The 22,137-nt window shown below is 42.5% G+C and overlaps 1 protein-coding gene across 10 annotated transcripts in view; it reads right to left on the bottom strand.

Moving 5' to 3' along the window:
* MEGF11 (multiple EGF like domains 11) overlaps positions 1–22,137 on the bottom strand; it is a 466,023-nt gene that overhangs the window by 281,417 nt on the left and 162,469 nt on the right. For all 10 annotated transcript variants that reach the window (XR_006354901.1, XR_006354902.1, XM_043986259.1 and 7 more), the window contains one exon: positions 16,609–16,709. Coding sequence is in view for 8 of the 10 variants with exons in the window: in XM_043986259.1 (XP_043842194.1) it covers positions 16,609–16,709 (101 nt within the window). In the remaining 2 variants the exon portion in view is untranslated. The remainder of the gene's footprint in view (positions 1–16,608; positions 16,710–22,137) is intronic.

Genomic DNA, 22,137 nt, shown 5'->3' on the forward strand with positions numbered 1-22,137 from the left:
CTTTACACTAAATGAGCTATCTTTGGGGTGTTGGAGACAAGGAAATCAACTAATTTGCTTCTTAGGCTTCTCAAGAACTAGGGCAAGGGTCTCAATCTTTTCTGAATCTCTAAGGCTATTTTTTATTCCCTCTAGAGTTATATAATCAATCACCCCCCTAGAGTTAGGGGGCACAGACAGTACACATTGCTAATTGGAGGCTACCATCTGTGTGCTCACTGCAGACAGCCAGGGCAAAAGGAGTAAGGCAATAATGAAGGGTCAAACTCTTTCATACTGAGAAACCCCTTTGACCACTAGAGAAGGGGTACTCATTGTGATACCAGTAACCAACTAAGAGATCCATCTGACATAGGTAGACTATAATCTACCATTTGCAAAGTCCTGAGTGTGTTGATGTGCACCAAATACTTTGGGGTTATGAGGCAGTAAGGTAGTATAGGTTGCCATCAAAACTGGGTGAGATTTGTTTTAGGGTTCTCTAGGCCTACCCTATTTTGACACGTCTCCTTTCCAGGCTCCCACCCCTCACACTCAGCCAAGATCCAGTGCCCTCATATTTCTCCTTGATACTTTGGGATCCCCCAGTAGTCCACCAATGGAGGTTTCAACTCAATATAAAGGACTTTTTAATAATTAGAGAGAATGGAATGAACCACATGTTGTTGGGTAACAAGCTTCCAGTCACTGGAAGTATTCCAGCAAAAGCTGAACAGCCCTTTGTCTGAGATTAGAATGTAAGCTCCTAGGGGGCAAGAATGGTTTCAGTTCCTTCTTTATATCCCCAGAGACTACTGCAGTGTCTGGCACATAATAAGACCTAATAAGTGTTTATTTATTGATTGGTTGACCTTTACCAGCTTGTGTGACCTTAGGCAAGGCATTAAACCTCTTCTGGCCTCAGTTTCCTCATCTGTAAAATATGGATAATAAGCTGTTGTGAGGGTCAAAGAAGCCACACACATTTGTATGTATAGCATTTGCAAATCTGGAGACTCTCTACAAAAGTAGGCTATCATTAGTTATCATTAAAGAGGATTCATGAATCGGTCTAGAGGTTACACAAGATAGCTTCTGAGGTCTCTTCTAACACTAAGATTCTATAGCTTACCAGATGGATAATTTCCTTTACAAAAGCTGCCCACTCCATGTCCCTTAGCTTTGCTGATAAACTAAGTTGTGCTAAAGACTCTAATTAATTTGCTTCCCTCCTAGGGAATATGATTGTGGCAAAGTAGCAATATCTAGAGTGAAAGGAGTGATGAGCTTGGGAACAGAAGACATGGTTCAAATCTTAGTTCTGATACTTATAGCTGTGTGCCCTTGGGCATAAGTAACCTTCCTGAGCCTTAGTTTCTTTGTCTGTAAAATGAAGATATTACACTACCTACCTATAAGGCTGTCGTGAGGAATGTGCTTTGTGAACATTAAAGTGCCAGCGAAATGTTATTATCATTAGCATTCCTCCACTTAAGTACACTCTAATATCTCATCACAGCAGGGAGGTGACCCTAAGCTGTCTCTCATGTATGTCTCTCATCAGGGAAGCAACCCAGCTAAGTCCTGAGAAGCTCGTCAGCACGTTGGCTGCAGAGTGAGAGAACTCTCCCTCATGTCCTCCACCCACCCCCATCCCCAATTGCTTGTCTTACAGTCTTCCTCTCTACCCTCTCTGCTACCAAGCACGGGCAGGAACATAGATGACAATAAATGCACTGAACCTAAAATTTTAGCTATTCGTGAAAACCATGAACCAAGGGTTAAAAAGGTCACAATCTTCAATCCATGACAGTGGTCCCCACAACAATAAATCATGACCTACTTAAAATCTGTGAAGTATCTCTGCAATCATTCTGCTTCTGTGCTAGGTCCAGCCTGCATTTGTGCTATCTGGAACTTGCTAAGAATCAAAGAAGTATGATTATCCGGGATGTATGTCATTCATTCAAATCATTCATTCATCTCTTCCTTTCTTGTGTATCTATCATGCATATTGAGTGTACCACTGCACAAGGCAATTTGGGAGATTAGATACAAAGACAAATAAATGGGACACGTTTCCTGCACCCATGCAGCTTACAATCTCATATGGCAGGAAATGCTGCCCAGGTTAATGTAGCAGAAAAGAAACAGCTAGAAATGGAAGGTGTCACTTTGGAAGACGGAATGTATACTTCCTGATCAAAAGAGCATCTAACTCTCCCATGCATGGGACCTATGGACGAAATGAGTGACAGCTGCACTTCTTGCCCAATGTAGATCAGAGAACAAAGAAAACCAACAACCAACCTCAAAGCAGAAAGTACTGGTGTACTAGGCTTCTCTGGAACTGATAGAGTGAATAGGGAGAAGGAAGGGGGCTGGCTATCCTGGAATTGAAAGGACTGACATGACAATTTTTTCCATAAGAGTAGAATGATCCACCTGCATGGGCAATAGCATGTACACATAACAGGAGAGGTCTGAATCCATATAACCTCAGAGTCAGGCCCCCAGCCAGGGCATGAATATTCAGTAAGATGGGCTCGCTGAGTCAGGCTTCCTGAGGACGGATGGTATAGCTTGTGGGCCAGTGCCTGGAACAGGGACCATTACATCCCTTTTCATCATAAGCCCACTTGACTGCTATGTTGGTGTGTTGCCGCAACATATGCATGGAAATGGCAAGTGTCGTAATTCACCCAGATGGCAGAGAGATGCAGAGTTGTTCCTCCTAGAGAGACAGATGTTTCACCACTGGACCATATGGCTTCCTCCTCCCTGTCTTCTCTCTCCACCAGCCCCCACCCCAACGGTGTCAGAAATAAACCACTGTTTGCAGGCAACCTCAAAGTGCTTAAAGCTTGTCTCTTTTCCTTAGCAAGTAATTAAGAACTGTGGCTGAGATGTCTCTGTTTCACAGCCCATAGGTTTGTACACATGTCAGGAGTACACATATTAAAGCTCTATTGTGTCAAACATGGAGAACTCAGAGCAGTTTTGCATTCTACCTAAATATATTCTTTTTTGGAACCTGGCCACTCTCTAGAATTATGCCTGTGCAAGACCTTACAAAGGTGGTCTTGCTCATCCTGCCACTGTCAGGCAGGACTGCCCCATCACGCTGCTCAGGCCAACTCTAAAATTCTAGGCTTAGAAGCAATCTTGAGAGAGACTACATATTCTATTGCCTGCCTTTTGCCTTTTAAAACTGACTTTATTCCTCCCCATACAAATCAGGGTCTGCTATTGGCTTCATTCCCTTTTATTCGTGATATATTAGGAATTACTCAATTCCAATTCCCTCCTGAAATTATAGCCTTCCTCTTCTGTCCTCCATAGATGAGAGTTGCTCTTTATAGCTCACCCACAACCCCTTTGCAGACCTAAAGACTGACTTTGTCCTTAATTATTATTACTGCCTTCTCTCTTATTACACAAACATATGCAAATGGGATGGTGATCAGAGAGCCTGGTTTTGCTAACAGAAGATGCCAATCCCTGAGATTAATAGGGCCACCATTCTCAAAACCTAGGTTCAAAAGCTGTGTGCCTTGGTCTCTGTTTATTTCTTCCTTTCTTTCATTTGCCTCCAACTTCCAATAAACTAGTGATTCCCATCGCTTTTTGCTTCTCTTATTTCCATTCCTACAGTTAGCATCTGAGTCCAAGGCCAAATTATCCCTTGCCCAGACTGTTGTAATGTCCTCATAGTCATTAGCCCTACCCCCAGTATTTACTCCCTCTAATCTATCCCAAATACCAGTCAGATTACTTTTCCTAATGCATACACCAACCACATCAACCTACAACCTACAATGGCTCCCCATTACTTGCCAAAGAAAGTCCAAACTCCTTAGCCTAGAATTCAAGACTCTCCAACTTCAACCAACCTCTCTAGCCTTCACTCACATTACCACCTTTCACTATTAATCCCTTATCAATCACAAAAAGTCTATTCTCTCTCTCTTTTGAACTCTCATGTTTTGTAAAATCCTATCTTAAAATATTTTTTAAAAATAAAAAAACCTCCCTTGTGTATTTATCAAATTCTACTTTATATTATGAATGTTCACCAATAGTTTTAGGAATAGTAATCAAATTAATATTACCATTACCAAAAATGTACTGTGAAATGTACTGTATGAGCTTATATTATAGTGGAGAAACAGTACATATAAAGGAGTATTGATAAGAGAGAAATGTCTTGGTCCAGAAAGCCTCAAGAATGGTGAGTGGAATCATAGGGTAATTGATTCACACTCTCTTTTTGGTAATGGTAATATTAGAGGACAGGAACTGTTTTGTTTTTGAGGTTTTTTGTGAGGCAATTGGGATTAAGTGACTTGCCCAGGGTCACACAGCTAGTAAGTGTTAAGTGTCTGAGGTCAGATTTGAACTCAGGTCCTCCTGAATCCAGGGCTGGTGCTCTATCCACTGTGCCACCTAGCTGCCCCGGACAGGAACTGTTTTAATTTTTGTCTTTGTATCCCCAACAGTTAGCACAGTGCCCAGTACGCAGTAAGCACTTAATGTATGCTTATTTATTCAGCCATTCATGTACATGCTATCATCCCAGCTAGACTACAAGCTCCTTGACAGCAAACACTATGTCTTATTCCTCTTTGTATCCTCTATCAGAGTCTAGCACAGGGCTCTGAATATAGTAGGTGCTCAAACATTATTTGTTTGATTGAACTAAAAATCTAAAAGTAAAACGGGCTGCTTTGGGAAGGTAGTAGGTTCCTTCTCACTGAAGCAAAGACTTGATGATAACAGGTATGTATTGTAGTAAGGACTCTTTTTTGGATATGGAATCTGACTAGAGGCTGATGAGATGCCTTTCAGTTCTGTAATTCTATGATCCAAGGCTCCTCCAAGCCCACATCCCAAGACTATCCAGTTCTCAATGTCTCAGAGCCATAACTTAAGCCCTAATGATTGATGCTAAGTAGCAGAATATGCCTACAGAAAGGGTCAGATTTTATAGAGATCCCCAAACAAAAAATTATGAGTATTTCCACTTAGCACCGTGCTTGGCACATAGTAGTCCCTTAATAAATGCTTGTTGACTGGTTGTTGTTGCCTTCCAGAATACCAAGTCCTATCCAAGAGGACTTTCCTATCAGTCACTAACTGATACTTAACAGAATCTAATGACCTGGGCTATACTGATACCACAAAATTGTATGGACTGTAAGGCCTGCTCTGGAATTTGGCCTATGCAGAGAGGCAGCTAAAAAAACAAAGATAGGGGTGGCTAGGTGGCGCAGTGGATAAAGCATCGGCCCTGGATTCAGAATGACCTGAGTTCAAATCTGGCCTCAGACACTTAACACTTACTAGCTGTGTGACCCTGGGCAAGTCACTTAACCCCAAATGCCTCACTAAAAAAAAAACAAAAAACAAAGATGACTGGCAAAGGAGGGGATAACCATCAACTGGGGAATGGCTGAATATGTTATGGTATATGAATAGAATAGAATACTGTTGTGCTATAAGAAATGAGCAGATCAATTTCAGAAAAACCTGGAAAGACTGACATGAACTGATGCTGAGTAAAATAAGCAGAATCAGAACATTGTACATAGTAACAGAAACGTTGTGCAATGATCAACTCTGATAGACTTAGCTCTTCTCAGCAATACAATGATCCAAGACAATTGCAAAAGACTCATGATGGAAAATGCTTTCCACATCCAGAAAAAGAACTATAGAGTCTGAATGCAGATTGAAGCATATTAGTTTCACGTTTTTGTTGGGGTTTTTTGTTTCTTCTTTCTCATGGTTTTTCCCTTTTATTCTGATTCTTTCTTCACAACATGACTAATATGGAAATATGTCTAACATGATTGTACTATATGACCTATATCAGATTGCTTCCTGTCTTGGGGAGGAGGGAGGGAAAGGAGGAAGGGAGAAAAATTTGGAACTCAAAATCTTACAAAAATGAATGTTGAAAACTATCTTTACATGTAAATTGGAAAAAATAAAATAGTATTAAGAAAAAAACAAAGATGATATTGTTGGTGGGAACAAAAATGAGGATTAAACTGCTAAGCCTAAGAACAAAGCTCACAATCTTCTTGGCGCCATATCGCAGAATTAAAGAAAATGAACAATGAAGGAGAGAAGGGAAGATAGGAAGATAGGGAAGAAGAAGGAAAAGGAGGAAGAAGAAGGAATAGGAAGAAGAAAAAGGAAAAGGGGGAGGAATAAAAGGAAGAATCAAGACTCTCCACCCCACTGTGTGCTTAGTCCCCAGGGGGGCTCAACTGGCTCCATGCTTCCTACTTGGAACCAACTCCTCATGCAATGCTTTATGTGATTCTATTGTGCAAAAACAAGATTAAAAGGGACAGATGGAACAAAGAATCAGTCTCCCTAACAAAGGTTCCTCCACTTAGTAAATTAGAGGCTCTTTCCCCCTGACACACTTTTAAAGGGAAATCTTCAATTACCATGTGCTTGCTGGACAGAACAACAAAAGAGCTGTCCAGGGACTTTATTTTAAAAGCAGCTAGGAGGCATTGAAATGGCTTCATGTAAAGAAGATACCAATCTAGTCCACATAATTTTGAGAATCCTTTATAGAGGAGTGAAGGACGTTTGAACCCTGGGGCTGTTTGAAAGGGGTATTTTTTTCCCCGTAGCCTGTGCATTTAACTTTGCCAAAAAGCTTAGCTGGGCAAACATACTGTCCTGTAAATCACACTGGAGCTGATTTACTCTCTGGCCTCCTCAGTTTATTTTCAGGGATCGTCCCTGAGAGGGAGCTGTCCCTGCTAGAAAGATTGGGGCTACCAGGCTCAGCTGCCCAGAGTAGGTGAAGTTTATAGGCTCTGGTCAGGCTGACCTCAGGTTCCAGGAGTTTTCCAGAACCCCAATGGTTGCATCTGAGCTTCCAAACAAGGATCAGTGGCTTCCCCACAGTCTACCCTATCCCCACTCTGCCCAGGAAAGAAAGAGAAGTATATCTGATGGTTTTGGCTCTTGAGGTGACATATGGTCCTGTTTGGGACCCTCCTGGAAAAGAGGTCAATGGTCTCATTCTGTCCCTGCAAAAATATGGATGATGGTGGTGGTGGTTACAATGACAACAACATTTATAAAGGCTTTAACGTTTGCAAAGCATTTTCCACATATTCTCTGCTTTGAGCCTCACAGCACCCTTCCAAGACAGGTACTATCATAGTCTCCCAATTTTACAGGTGAGGAAATGGAAAAGTTAAATGGCTTGCCCACAGTCACAGAACTAGTAAGTGTTAGAACTAGGGTCTGAACTTGGGATTTCCTGACTCCAAGACAAGCACTCTCTCCACCACACCATGCTGCAGAACCAAAATTTGACTTGGTGACAACTTGGCATTATCAGCTAATTGAAGAAATGGAGAAGTAAATTAAATCAAAGAAATGAAAACAAAAAGAGAGAACGAAGGAAGGCAACCTTTCAGAGAACACTATTGGGTAAGACATATGCATAAACATGTCCCCACACATAGACTCCTGCAGAGGGGCTTGGAATTCTCTGTCTTCTGCCTCTTCATTTAAAAACCTCAAGTGAGTAACTCCTGAGCTCATAGAAATAACTCAGTCTGCTTCTCAGATGGGGGTTATAAGAAGGGTGAGATGTTTCTCCAAGTGGCAATGGAGCATGGTCTCAGGAATTAAACTTTCTGGGCCTCAGCTTCCTTACCTATAAAATAAAGGGTTGGACTAAATGACCTCTCCCAGCCCTCTTACCTTGAAATTCAATGGTACCTATTGTAAAATAAAATCATGATTTCACATACAGTCCTCTTCTGGTCTTCTACGTATACAGAAATGTTCTTGTTTGTTCATGATTTCCTAGTTTGTGAATTTTTTTAAAAAAAGAAAATCATTTATTAAGCATTTCATCTGTGCTAAGCACAAGAAATACAAATAAATAATACCTTGTGAAGTTAAAAAAAAAAGAAATTCTATGGTCCCATGAATAACCTTGAAAGAAATAGGTATTTGGGCAAAGGATATGAACAGGTCTCAAAAGGAAGAATTGTAAAAGACTGGCAATATGAAAGAATGCTCCAAATCACTAATAATAAGAGAACTGCAAATCAAAACACCTGCAAGGCTTGACTTTACATCCAGCAAATTAGCAAAGATGACAAAAGATAGGAATAATCAATATTACAGAGATTGTGGAAAGACAGGCATTGTTGGTGGAGCCAACCATTCTGGAAATCAATATGGAATTTTACAAATAAAGTGGCTAAAATGGCTAGACCTTTTGACCCAGAGATTCACTGCCAGGCATATATCCCAGGAAAGTCACTGACAAAAAGAAAGGCTTCATAATACACTAGAATATTTATTTTGTATGGCAGCAAAGGTTTAGAAACAAAGTAGATCCCCACTGATACCAAGTAAACTGTAGCACATGAATGTAATAGAGTATTGCTGTGTTGTAATAAATTATTAGCATGCTGAATATGGAGAATCATGGAAAGACAAACTGATGCAAAATAAGATAAGCAGAGCAAAAAAAATATATGCAATGACTATAACTATGTAAATGGTAAAAAGTACCACCACAAAACATGCAAAACTGAAATGATAAAAGATAAGCCTGGCCCAAAGGAAGAGAGGTATGTGAAGATATCACCTCTATTTCCACAGACCCAACCCCTACACCTTTGCAAAGTTGGTGAGCCCAAAGGTGTGGAACACTGCATGTAACATCAAGAATGTTCAATGTGTCATTCACTTTTATTGAACTTTTCCTCCCTCTTCCACCTCTTTTTCTTAAAAAAAAAAATCCTTGTTGTCAAGGGATAGGTCTCATGGAAGAGGGCGAGGGGATAGCAGAGGGGAGGAATACAGAGGGAAATTCAGGCAATGTAAAAACAAAGGAGACAATAAAATACATTCAAAACTCTAATTTGAAAATGTTTGTACAAATTTTTAAAAAGAAAAATGTGAAAAAATATATAACCTGGAAGAACTTGACATGTCGGTTCCTTCCAAGGGAAGAAGGAAACATCAGAGACTGAGCTCCTGGATACTTTGATCTGCCCATCAGAGACTCCTGGGAATGTGTTTAGCCGCCTCTGGGAAAGGTTCCCAGCACTCAATGCAGCCTTAGGACTGGCCCATTACTTGGGAGCCAAGCAGATCACGTGGGATAGCAAGAGGACCTGGCCTGGAATGAGAACTACACTGGAATGTGGCTCCTGAAAGGACCAGAATGACAACAAGGCCACCACCTTGTACACACGTGATGCTTTAGTTTTCTAAGTATCTTCGCATAGACAGTATCAAAACCACCCTGTAAAACATGCAGGGCAGTTGCTATTGTCCTTATTAGAAAAGTAGCATCCAGAGAGATGTACATGATATGCCTAAGATTACTGTTAATAGAATCAGAGAATCAGAAGCATTTGAACTGGGAGATAACAATGGGGACCAAGAGATCTAATGAGGGCATCTGCTTCTCTCTGCTCCCCCCAACTTCATTTGTAAGTGGGATATCTAATTGAACAACTATTTATTAATCACCTACTATGCAAAGCAGCTAGATGGTACAGTAGATAGAGCTCTGGGCCTAGGGTCAAGAAGACTTGAGCTCAGATCCTGCTTAAGATACTTCCTGGTTGCATGACCCTGGTCGAGTCACTTAACCTCTGTCTCAGTTTACTCAATTGTAAAATGTGGACATAATGAGATAATTTTCTATAAAACACTTAGCACAGTGTCTGGTACAAAGTAGGCATTTAATAAATGCTTATTCCACCCCTCCTCTCTTTCTCCCATGTACAGGGTCAAGAATACCTTCAATAACTTTCTTCAGCATCCCTAACAAACTGTCATGTAACCTTCAGTGAAGAGACTCTAGTAAGACCCCACTGTGGCAGAGCAATGTGAATTCCAGGAGTCTTATTACCCATGACAATTTCCCAATGAGTATGTCCCTGGGACATGTGTACTATGCACCAGGATATTCTCTAAACTGCCTACAATCTTAATCACACAAAAGGACTATATCAGAACAATTTTGTTGCAAAGTCAAGGTCAAAGACACTGTGGTCCTTGACAATGCCTTCTGATCCCTTTCCTGTTCCTAGTCCCCCTAGTGTTAATGTCACAGGAAGACCTTGCCACACTGATTAACCAAGCACAAGCATATTGTGCCCTGTACCTTGCTAGTTGGTAGAAAAACAAATACAAAAGTGCCACAATCCCTACCCTCCCAGTCCTGGATCTGTCACTTACTAGCTATGTGGCCTTCAACAGATCATCTGATCTCTCCGGGCTCATCTTCTTCACCTCTAAAGTAGGGAGCTGACATTATCCCCCTTGCTGGCAGAGTTCAAGACTGGACCTCGGGTCTCCTTATTCCTAGACCAAGGTTTTCTCTACCATAAAACACTGAGAGACCTTTGAAAACAATCAAATGCTCCGATAAGGGAGCAAACATGTGGGGAGGGAAGAGAGAGAACCTGAACAGTTATTTTGTGGGTGAAAATCACTGTTTAATCAAAGAAAGAGCCATTAGGGAAGACTTCAGCTAAGAGCTGCCCAACCTACAGCGATGCTCATTAATTGCAGGGCTTCTGAATGTCGACAAAGGTCAGGAGGAAGGAATAAAGCATCAAGCAGTGGCTTGCACAGAAACCTTTCATCCACGTGTTTTTGATCCTAAACTTCCTTTTCATTATCTTCCTGACTATGGCTTATTCTGCCTTGGGAAAAAAATAAACTGCTCCTGCCTGAATGGAGTCTCCTCCTAAGATCTCCGTTCAAGGGAGGTGGAATGGCTCCCTCTTCCCCTCTCTCTTCACATAGGGGGACACAAGCAAGCTCATTCAGAAGCTCCAAGCAAGGAATGGCCTGCTGGTGCATTAAGGGCAGGTGCATTGTCTCCAGAAGGCCACTGTATGGAAAAGCTCTCTATATCATCTAGTTAAGCAAGCCTCTCATCCCATCCCCTAGCAGATCGACATGCATTGATTTACTGTTACCTCTCAGGGTCATGATAGGGTTAAAAAGTAAGGCCAGAAGTTCAACAAGGTGAGGAAGATGGCAAAATGGACCATAGGAATCTAAAGACTGAGAGGTGGAAATGGGGTAGAGATAATCGAGGCCAAGTTCTTCATTTTGCAAATGAAGACTTCATTTTAAAATGGTGAAGAGACTTGCCCAAGAGTTCAGAGGCACTAAGAGGCAGAGCTAAGATTTTCTGGCTCCAAATACAGGACTTGACCTATTCTACAGCATGGCAAGAAGCCCTGGGTAGAAGTTAGGGATTGGCATAAGGGCACAGGTCAGGCTTTCAATGCTGCAGCATCTGAACTCTGTCACTGTGATGATGCCTGGGGGTGGGAGAGTGAAGAGGTGAAGGTGAGCATCAAGAGGGGTTTCAGGAGCAGGAGCAGGATGTTCAGTCAACTAGTCTTTATTGTGCACCTACTGCATGCCCACTCTTGTATTAGGCACCAAAGACATGAGGCAGTACAAAAGAGAAGAAACGATCAGTCAATACGCATTTTATTAAGCATTTACGGTGTGTCACACAGAAAATGGATCTGTCACATCAGTGTGTTGTTGTTGTTGTTGTTGTTGTTCAGTCTTTCCTGATTCACTGTAACCCCATTTGGGGTTTTCCTGGCAAAGATACCAGAGGGGTTTGCCATTTCCTTCTCCAGCTCATTTTACAGATGAGGAAACTGAAGTCAACAGGGTGAAGTGACTTGCTCAGGGTCACACAGCTAGTAAGTGTCTCTGGCCAGATTTGAACTCAAGAAGATGAGACTTCCTGACTTTAGACACAGCACTCTATCCACAGAGTTCCTTAGCTGCCCCACTACTAGCTATGTGACCTTCAGCAAATCATTTAACCTCTCTGGGCTCATTTTTTCATCATTAAAATAGAGGTAATAATACCTGCACTGCCTATATAACAAGGTAAGTATAAAGGTCAAACGCAATAGCAAATATAAAGTTTTTTGAAAACTAAAGTTAACCACAAATAGTAGTAGTAATAGACAGGGCAGCTGGATAGAACACTGGGCCTGGAGACCTGAGTTCAAATTTGGCCTCAGTCACTTACTAACCGTGCTAGACACCTGGACAAGTCCCATAAACCTGTTTGCTTCAGTTTCCTCATCTATAAAATGAGCTGGAGAAGGAAAGGGCAAATCACTCCAGTGGTTCTTTGCCAAAAAAAACCCAAAAAGGGATCCCAACGGGTCAAATATGATTGAAATAACAACGACGATGACAAAAAAGTAGTCACAAAAGTACAAACATAAAAAATGATCCTCCCCTCAAGGAGTTAATATTTCATCTGGAAAGATGAGATTAAAAATATGATAAAGGGTAGTATATGATCAGTGCCCAATAAGGGGTAGAAACAATAAGTTCCATTTTAGCTGGGAGAATGAGGGAATGTAAGCTCCTTGAGGGCAGGACTGCTTCACTTTTAGTTTTCAATTTTAGGTTCCTAGTGTCTGTTACATACTAAGTGCTTGACAAAAAAAAAAAAAAAACACCTTGTTGATCGATTTCTTGATTGATTGAGGGCTAAGGTGATCAGAGGCGGCAACACATGAGTTGGCTTTGAAAGATGGTCAGGATTCAAGTAAACAAAGAGCAGGGAAAGCCAAAGTCAGTCTCCTCCCATGGCATGCCCTGACCAGGGAGCACCTGGGAGCTGGACATTACATAACTACTCAATTGCTTTTGACAACAGCAACGACTTTCACTCACAGGCTCTGGCAGCCTTCTGGAGCTGGGTAGGAGAGATTTAATTACGGAGTACAGCTTGCAATTTAAAAATTGCCACCTTTTTCCTTCCATGGCAGAGTCAGCTCATAGATGTGTTCTGATACTCAAGGTAAGGGTGAGCAGGAGAGCAAAAAGCTCAGTTAGCAAAACCCACCCAAAGCTACTCCCATTTTCTCCTGCCCCTTTGTAACTGACTTTGGCCTTTTTGTGTGTTATCCCAAAGACAGAGGCCAAATTTATTTCTGTTTATTTTGGGTCTGGACCAGTCATTCCATCAATGTGGAAAATCCTAGTGTGAGAACTCCCTTCACAAGATGAGCCAGCACAGTAAGGTGAAAAGAGTATTAGCCCTAGAGTCAAAGGACCTTCGTTCATATCCCACTGGAAGTGATTAATCTGCCCAAGGATGACCTTGGGCAAGCTAAGGCTTCCTTGGGTCTTAGTTTCCTCATCTGTAAAATGAGAGGGTTGAACTACATCATCTCTGGGGTTCCATCTAGCTCTTGACTTGACTTGTTTGTTGGCTTGACTTTCCAAATGGGTTCATGTGCAAAATCTAAAAGAAAACCCAAAAATCACTTCCTTCTCCCAAACACAATGCTCTACTTCTGTACAGTTATGCAGCTTTACTGTATTTTAGTCTTTAAAAAGTGTCTGGGAGGCAGCTAGGTGGTGCAGTGGATAAAGCACCAGCCCTGGATTCAGGAGTACCTGAGTTCAAATCCAGCCTCAGACACTTGATACTTAGTAGCTGTGTGACCCTGGGCAAGGCACTTAACCCTCATTGCCCCACAAAAGGAGGAGGAGGAGGAGGCACTGAGCCAAGCCCTAGGATGGAATTGGTCCTCAGAAAAATTCTGCATCAGCAGAGTTTGTCTTTGTCACCTTCTCTTTACCCATTTTCAAAGCTTCTCATCTCCTTGCCAGAATCAGAAGACGTGAGTTTGAATCCTAGCTCTGCCACTGACTACCTATCTATATGACCCAAACAAGACATTGAATGTCTCTGGACCTCAGTATACCCAGATGTAAAATGAGAGGATTGGACTTCATTATCTCTAAAATCCTTTCTGGCTCTAAAGTAGATGAAATCTACAACTATGGGGTTAACTCTCCCATGGTATTTCTGTTCTAAAGAAGACAGAAAACTCCTTAAAGACAGGGAATATTTCTTTTCTTCCTTTGGGCCCCTAGTACCTACCAGTGCCTTCCACATTAGAGACAACTGAGAAATGTTTGCTGTGTTTGCTACATTACATACAAGTGTGCATTTGTCATCAAATTGTTCTATATTTATCTGCTTGTCTTCTCTGATGAGGTAGGAAGCACCTTGGGGGTGAGCACCAAGTCTCATTCATCTCTAGTTTTCCCTGTGGTAACTAACACGGAGCTGAGTTCACAGAAGAAGTTCAAGAAATACTCGTTGACTTGACTCATTTCTACCCCAAACTCCTATCACCCTCGACTTCTACTTGCCTTGACATTAGCACCTTTTAAATAGATACAACCATGTATCTTATGATGCCCCCTACTCCCAATCCTTTGCTTCTAACTTTCCCTTCACTCCCCACCAGGGCCAGCCCGCCATCCATTATGGCACACTGCCTGAGTTAGGCAGAGAACATGCCTGGCACCTTCATCTCTTCCCTTCCCACCCCCGCCACCTTTTCAGCTCCTTTCTATGTGTTGTCTTCCCCCACAAAAACTTAAGCTCCCTGAGGGCAGGGTCTGTCTGTCTGTCTGTTTTTATTTGTATTCTCAGAGCTTAGCATAGAGCTTGGCACACAGGGAGCACTTAATAAAAATGATTCGCTTGTTGGCCTGACTTTCAAAATAGGTTCATGTGTTCAATCTCCTAAACCAACCAAACAAACAAAAAACAAGAAGCCCTCCTTCTCCCAAAAACAGTCTTGTAGCTGGCTTTCCTCAGCTAAGCAGCTTGGGTCAGCCAGTTCTGCACACAGTAGCAACACCAGACACTATAAATGTTGTACATTGAGAGGTCTGAACTGGCCTCCCCAATACGCAAGCCTGATATTATGAGGCAGGGATACTTAGCACATCTGCAGAGTTGTCTGGCTTTAAAGGGTTTAATCAACATTACCTAAGGAAAATGATCAGAGGTGTTTGGCATTCCTTTCTTAAGTCCCCCTTGCTGACATCTGAGTTACCTCTTATAATTTTCCAAGGGCCATAACTCTGCACTCTTGTGGGGGAAAGTATTCCCATCCATCTTGCCTCTGGCTCTATGAATCTAATATAATACATCCAACCTGAATCACTATATGCCTGAGGGGGGAAAGGAAAAGGGAAAAAGCAAAGTGGGGAGGGGGGCCCTACCAGAACCTGAGCTGCCTGGGCCCCATTCCCCACCCAACCCACATCTAGTAGAGCCAGGAATGTCTGCTCTTGCCTCCATTACGCACAGAAATAGGAGACACATCCTCTCTGCTGGCTCAGCTCTCCACTGCTCTGTAATTTTTTGCATTTTTTTTTTTTGCTGCAAAACTAACCCTATCCAACCCATTTGTTCTAGTGGTTTTTTTCATTCATCCCCATAATGCAATTAGGATTGAGTTTCTCCAGCATTAGGGGAGATTTAACAACAGTGGGGAAAATTGTCATTTTGTTCCCAAACATCAACACGCCTACACTCACCCAATCTGGAGTCTCTCTGGTGTCTGCTCCACCTATTTGAATGGCAGTGAGAATGTTAACAGGCAAAGTCTTGCTCCAGATTAAGAGGCAGGAGGAGCTTTGGTGGGGAGAAGGGGGGACTTCTTTCATTCATGAGCCTGGTTGTTCTAACCCCAATACTGAGAAGACTGTGACATTAAACTGCATCTCAAGGCCAGGATCTCTTCGAAAATAGGGACTTTCCAGGAGCAAGCTGGGGGTGGGGAGGAAAGACTAGGACTTTCTTGAATAACGAAATGGTAAAACAGGCAGGGACACCTTGGAAATCATCTTTCCCAAACCCCCTCGTTTTGGTCCCAAGATCTTTTTGGAAATGGACCTGAGGCTCTCCTCTGGGTTTCTTGCCTATTTGTCCAGTGCTATCTTCACCACTCAAGGCTATTCTCAGGAAAGAGACATACATGTACTAGAAAACCAGACTCCAGAATAGGATGTGAAAAACTGTGGCCTAGCAGAAAGAATAGAATCAGGAAATAGGTTCAAATCACAGTGCCACCATTTCCTGGGGGAACCTGGGGCAAATCACGTAACTTCTCTGAGTGTCACCAGACTGGGTGACTTCTCTGGTCCTGTTTGGCTATGAATCATGTGACCCTAGAGCTAACCCAAAGGGAAATGGTGACGTCAACAATGTTTGTCTGTGGCACGTGACCCCTTTTGCCATGAACCCAGCATTGGAGACCTGCAGCTCCCCACACTCCACACCTGCACATTTTCCATCTATTCACTTGCCCCCTCCCCCTGCCATCAAAGCTTAACTGTTGTTGGTTTTTTCCCCCAATCTGTCCTGTAGTTATGTTCTTTACTGTGTTCACAGCAGATATTGGGTTATTAATCTGATAAACTAAGCCATATTAATGTGTTCCCTACATATCACATCCTCCCAGATAATACAATGCCTTAGTCCATGTAAAATTAATTTGTCTCCAATAGATCCCTAAGAAATGACTCCAAAGGGGAAAATCTCAGGTTCAGTAACAGACAGAATCTACTCTCGCTCATGGGCAGATGCATTACACATAGGTACATGATATTATGTAGGTGGCTGCTGACTTCAATCATGGATAAGCCCTGCAATTCATCCAATTACCCTGGGTCTTCTTGCATGACAGATCGACTCCTCCCCCACCCCTCTAATCAGGCAAAGAGCAATCTTCCCCTACGTACGGATGCAGACGTCTCCACTCTCGTAGTATCCTGGGCAGCACTGGGATCTCCGTCGGTACATGGTCCTGAGGCCTCTTCGATACGCAGTCTTATAACTTATTCTAAATCACAAGATAGAAAGCCACTTGAAAATATTGAAAATCAATCACTCCTGTTAGAATTATATTTGTGTTAAGCTATAGCGAGGATGCCATTCAATAATTACTTTAAAATGCATGGAGGCTTCTGATGTGAAGGAACACAATAAAACAAAATCAATAGGGAAATCTTGACACTAGCAATATTGAGTGTATTAGAGACGCAGCATCAGCTAATGCCTGCCAACTTTCCCTCACAGACCAGAGTGATTCTTAAGCATGTTCTTGCAGTCCTGGAGAAGAGATCTTGGGTAATTTGGAGGCTATCTCTAGCCTTGAGGTAACAAGGCTGAGCAGGGAACCAGAGCATAGAGCTGGAAGGGGCCTTAGAAAGGTGAGATAATAGGATTTAGTGCTGGAAAGGCTCTTAGAGATCATCTAGGCCAACCCCATCACTTGACAAAAGACAAAACTGAAGCCCAGACAAGTGAAGTGAATTGCCCCAGGGACCAGAGATAGTAAGTGGCCTAGCTGAAACTTAAAAGCAGGTCTTCCAATTCCAAGTCTAGCATTCCTTCCACTCCCTATCTGGTCATTGTCTCCTCAGTGCCCCTTGTCAATGGCAAGCCTGGGATGGACAGATGATTAGATTAACTCATTTCATCATTCCTATTGTCCTGTTGTCCCTCTGGTGTTTCTACCCTGAGGGAAGGGAGGAAAAGCATCCAAAGAAACATGTTCTCTCCCATAAGAGCCACTCAGAATTGATACATTTTTTTTTTTCTGCCAAGAAAAGCTAAGGGCTATAGTCTCTCTCTTTGATTAACACTGTCCCTGCCTTTCAGAACCAGAAGGGACCTAGAGATCCCTTTGTCCAACTCTTTCACTTCACAGCAGATACCAAGGTGGGGGTGTGGGAATAGGAAGGTTGGGGAAAAACTTGTCTGAGATCACATAGTAAGCAAGTTAGTGTTTTCATCAATCCTTGATTATCCACTCTCACCAAGGGGAGCAGTAACATGCATAATACACAACAGCAGACAATCCCAAAGTCATTCCCATTGGGTCTTGGCAGGAAGACAGAAACAAAGAGGACATGATGCTACATATTAACTTACTTAACTTACTTTCCCAAAGATCACAGTTTCTGACTACTATAGTTCAGAAATGTGCAACAGGAAGTCAACCTAGGATTAAATATTTGCCACCAAAGATACATATGAAATAATCCATACAGGGGTTGATAGGTTGGATACAAAGAGTGTTGAGTCTACACATGAGTATGCAGTGAGGTCCTATGCAACCCTGGGTCCCAGATATAGAGACTATGCAACAAGGGACCTATACAATGATGATGGGTTCGAGGGCCTAAAACCTGGCACTTTACAAATAACCTCAACTTCATGTTGCTCAGAAGAGGTGACCAGTGATGGACATCCCAACATAACAGTAACATCTCCATTGGAGTTCAAGTTCACCAAAAGCCTCCATTTCTGGCACAGTTCTGGTCAATGTTTTTATTAGTGAATTTTATTCATTCATCCTGACAAGATTTGCTTGTTGAATGAATGTGATCACTGATTTTTAGAAAATTTTATACTGAATGATAGAAGCAAAATCCAAAATGATTTGGGTAGATCATACCAGTGAACAATCAAGATAAATGCAAAGACTTAGAACAAAAACAAAATCTACTGCATGAGTGTGGATGTGAGAGATGTGGCTCAAAAGTAGCCATGAAAAAGACCTAAGGACTTGAATGGATTGCAGGTTTAATATGAGTCACTAGTATAATACAGCAGCCAAAAAAGCTAATAGCATCTTAGACTGCAGTAAATTAGTTACCTGTAATGTTTATGGTGACCAAAGTGATAGTTCTGCTGTATGTAGGAGGCAACTTGGAGTAACAATAAAGAATATACTAGATTTGAAGTCAAGAAAGACTTGGGTTCAGGGGCAGCTAGGTGGCACAGTGGATAGAGGACCAGCCCTGGAGTCAGGAGTACCTGAGTTCAAATCCGGCCTCCGACACTTAACACTTACTAGCTGTGTGACCCTGGGCAAGTCACTTAACCCCAATTGCCTCACTAAAAAAAAAGAAAGAAAGAAAGAAAGACAGACTTGGGTTCAAATCCCACCGACATTTATGAGTTATATGACCATGGACAATACACTTAAATGCTCTGAACCTCAGTTTCCTTATCTATAAGATGGGGATAACTACCTCACAGGGTTGTTGTAAGGGTCAAATGAAAAAACATGTAAAGCACACCCTCAGCTTTGCAAAATTTCGGGTTCTACAAAAATGTTAGCTAGTTATTGTTATCCCTACTGCAACTGCTACTGTTACTCTGACTCTTCCCTCATCAGACCACATCTAGAATGTTATGTCCAGTTCTAGGAACCACATTTTCGAAGGGACATTGACAAACTGGAACAAGCACAGAGGTTGACAAGGTTGGTAGAAGAACCCAAAATCATGCCTTAAGGGATCAGTGGAAGGAACTAGAGATGCTTAATGTAGAGAAGAGATCACTGGACAGAGAGAAAAGGGGTAGAGATGAGAGGAGGCTTCAAGTACTTAAAAGGATATCACAACAGAAGGTAAATTTACTTGTCCTATTTGGCCCTGGGTGGCAGAACTAGAATCAATGGGTGGAAGTTACAGGGAGGGCAGATTTCAACTTAAAAAATCTCATAATTAGCCCCAAACGGAATGGACCATTTTGCTGGTGGTTAACAAGTTCTCTCAAGCTGGAGAAGTATTCAAGTAAAGGCTGGAAGACACCTTGCCAGGGATAGTGGGATCCATGATCTGGTAGGAGTTCAAGGAGGTAACTTCTGATTCTCTGCACCTTCTTCTTCCCAGGGGTCTGTTCTCTTGGTAAGATTATCCTGCCGAGCTCACAGTCTGTCCATGAAATTATCAGCTCAGCAAACCCCACTTGACCATGCCCATGGGTCAGGAGATGATAATATTACCAATTTAGCTGAGGAGGCTAGACACCATTATTGGCCAGTGGCCATACTTGGCTAAACAGTCATAGCTGAGGTCCTCACTCCTTGGCCCTCCCCATAAAAGCTGAATCATCTCCCCTCCATTTAAAAACTTTTCCCTTTATGACAAATGACAGCATTTGTGTCCCCTAGGAAATCTGTGATATTTGGGGATGTCATAAGATAAGGTCATTCTACTTTATCAAAAACCCATAAGAGGAGGTGCCCTGGTTTGAAAGCCAAGTCTGGCTTCCTAGTACAGGCGGAGAGTTCCCAGGGGTCTTTGGGGAAGCTACATAAGCACCTGACTGGCAGGGGGAGTCTTATAATTGAAAGCATACTCTAGAGGTCATCTGGTCTATTCCCTTGCCTCCAAACAAGTTATGTCTCAGCCACCTTCACAGGAAGATTCCAGGCTCTGACTAAAAGGCCTTTACTCAGCTTGTGGCAGAACGGAGAGTGATGCACTTGGAATCAGGAAAACTTTAGTCTGAATCCTGTCTCAGACACCAGATGTGTGACCCTGGGAAAGTCCCTGAAGCTCTCTGCCTCAGCTTCATCATGGGGATGATGACAATAGCATCTATTTCACAAGGTTGCTATTATGAGGACTTCTCCTGAAGGAGAGTCCAAGGCCTCAGGAGAGCTTTCCCTTTTCCTTTAGGAGGTAGACTGGGGGGCGAGGGGCAGCTAGGTGGTGCAGTTGATACAGCAATGGCCTTGGATTCAGGAGGACCTGAGTTCAAATCCAGCCTCAGACACTTGACAATTACTAGCTGTGTGACCCTAGGCAAGTCACTTAACCCTCACTGCCCTGCAAAAAAAAAAAAAATAACAACAAAAAAAAAGAAGGTAGACTGGGAGTTTCCTTTGCCTCCCAACTCGAAGTGGAGGGGGCTGCAAGTTTGGTTCTCTGCCGACTCTTGGGTGAAGGATGCCATATTAAAACACGACCGTCTGCATTTAAGCAAATTGATGACATCGCTGTCAGTGTGCATGCTCTGGGTCATCAGGAAAGCTGCAAGGCAACTCAATAATCCTGCAAAATAATTCATTTTCCAGGAACATAGCCTATTTTAATAAGCAGCCGCTCCCTTGCTGGGTGCCAGAGGTGATGAATGGGTAGCCCTGGTATCAGAGCAATGGATAGAGCAGTGCCACACATTCCTTGTCGCAGAGACGAGGCAGTGAGATCTCTGCCAGCTTCAGCTCTAGGACCAGGACCTGATTATTTCTGAAATAAAGAGCAGGCCAGCCACTCTATCCATGTTTGCAGCTGGCAAAGAACACACAACCATAGCCCATCAGAGATTGGAAGGGAATTCAGAGGTCATCTCCTCTAGCCCTCTCATTTCACAAATGTGGAGGCTGACGCCCAAAGAGAAGTGACTTGTCCAGGGTCACGCAAGTTAGCACAAGGGTTGGGACTAGAAACCCAAGTATCATGTTTTCAGTCTGGGCTTGTTGTCTTTTCCCCACCATATCATGCTATTTACTATATTAGGGAAAGGGTACAACTTCCTCTCCCCAATGAAATTCAGTATCTTCTCTGCAATGTTTAGTCTGAGCTTTGCCTAGAGCAAAGGGGGCAGACTCACTAGAGGCAGGCAGCAAGGACCCATAAGCCTCCACGGTGTGGCCTCAACCAAATTAAAATATAATTGATGCACAAGTATAATCTATATCTGATTGCTTAATTCCTCAGGGAGGTGGGAGGGGAGGGAGTGAAGGAGGGATAGAATTTAGAACCCAAAATGTTTACTGTTATTTAAAAAATAAATGTAACTGAGAAACATTTAACAAAATAAATAAAAATACAGTGCAACATAGATAATTTTAGTTTGTAATTTTCTAAGCCAATATGTGGCCAGTAGGGATCTGTTTCTATTTGAGTTTGACAGCACTGGCCTAGAACACTGAAATTTTAAATGACTTGTCCAGGGTCACACAGCCAGTAGGCATCAGGAACCCAAGTCTTTCTGACTATGAAGTGATCTCTACCATTGGCCCTCTTTCCGTGAAACATTCCTTTCTCCTCATGCCAGAGTCTCCCATTAAACTGTGAGGTCATGATTTTCCTTGTAAACTCAATATATAATTTCCTGGTCACCAGGTAGATCTCTAGTCCTGCAACTGTCTGAGGATTCACTCTCCCTGTTCCCTGTGGTGGTTCAGAATGTCCAAGAGAGTCCAGTAGATTGCCCTGAAATACCATCAGATTCTCTGTGGGCAATTTCATCTTCAGGTGTGGGATTGTTAAAATCTGCCATCCTTCTTACTACTGAGGTTAAGGGAAGGTCCCCGCCATCCATTCCTCAATATCCTTTGTCAAGTGAGGCCGTGGAAGGCATTTCATTATTGCCTCTCTGAGAGAACAAGGTATTATTGTTCCATGTATTAATTACCCACCACAGAAGTCAGATCTCTAATGACTTAACCACAATGCCTTTCACTT

Source organism: Dromiciops gliroides, chromosome 2 (assembly GCF_019393635.1).
Source record: "Dromiciops gliroides isolate mDroGli1 chromosome 2, mDroGli1.pri, whole genome shotgun sequence".
Classification (NCBI taxonomy): Eukaryota; Metazoa; Chordata; class Mammalia; order Microbiotheria; family Microbiotheriidae; genus Dromiciops; species Dromiciops gliroides.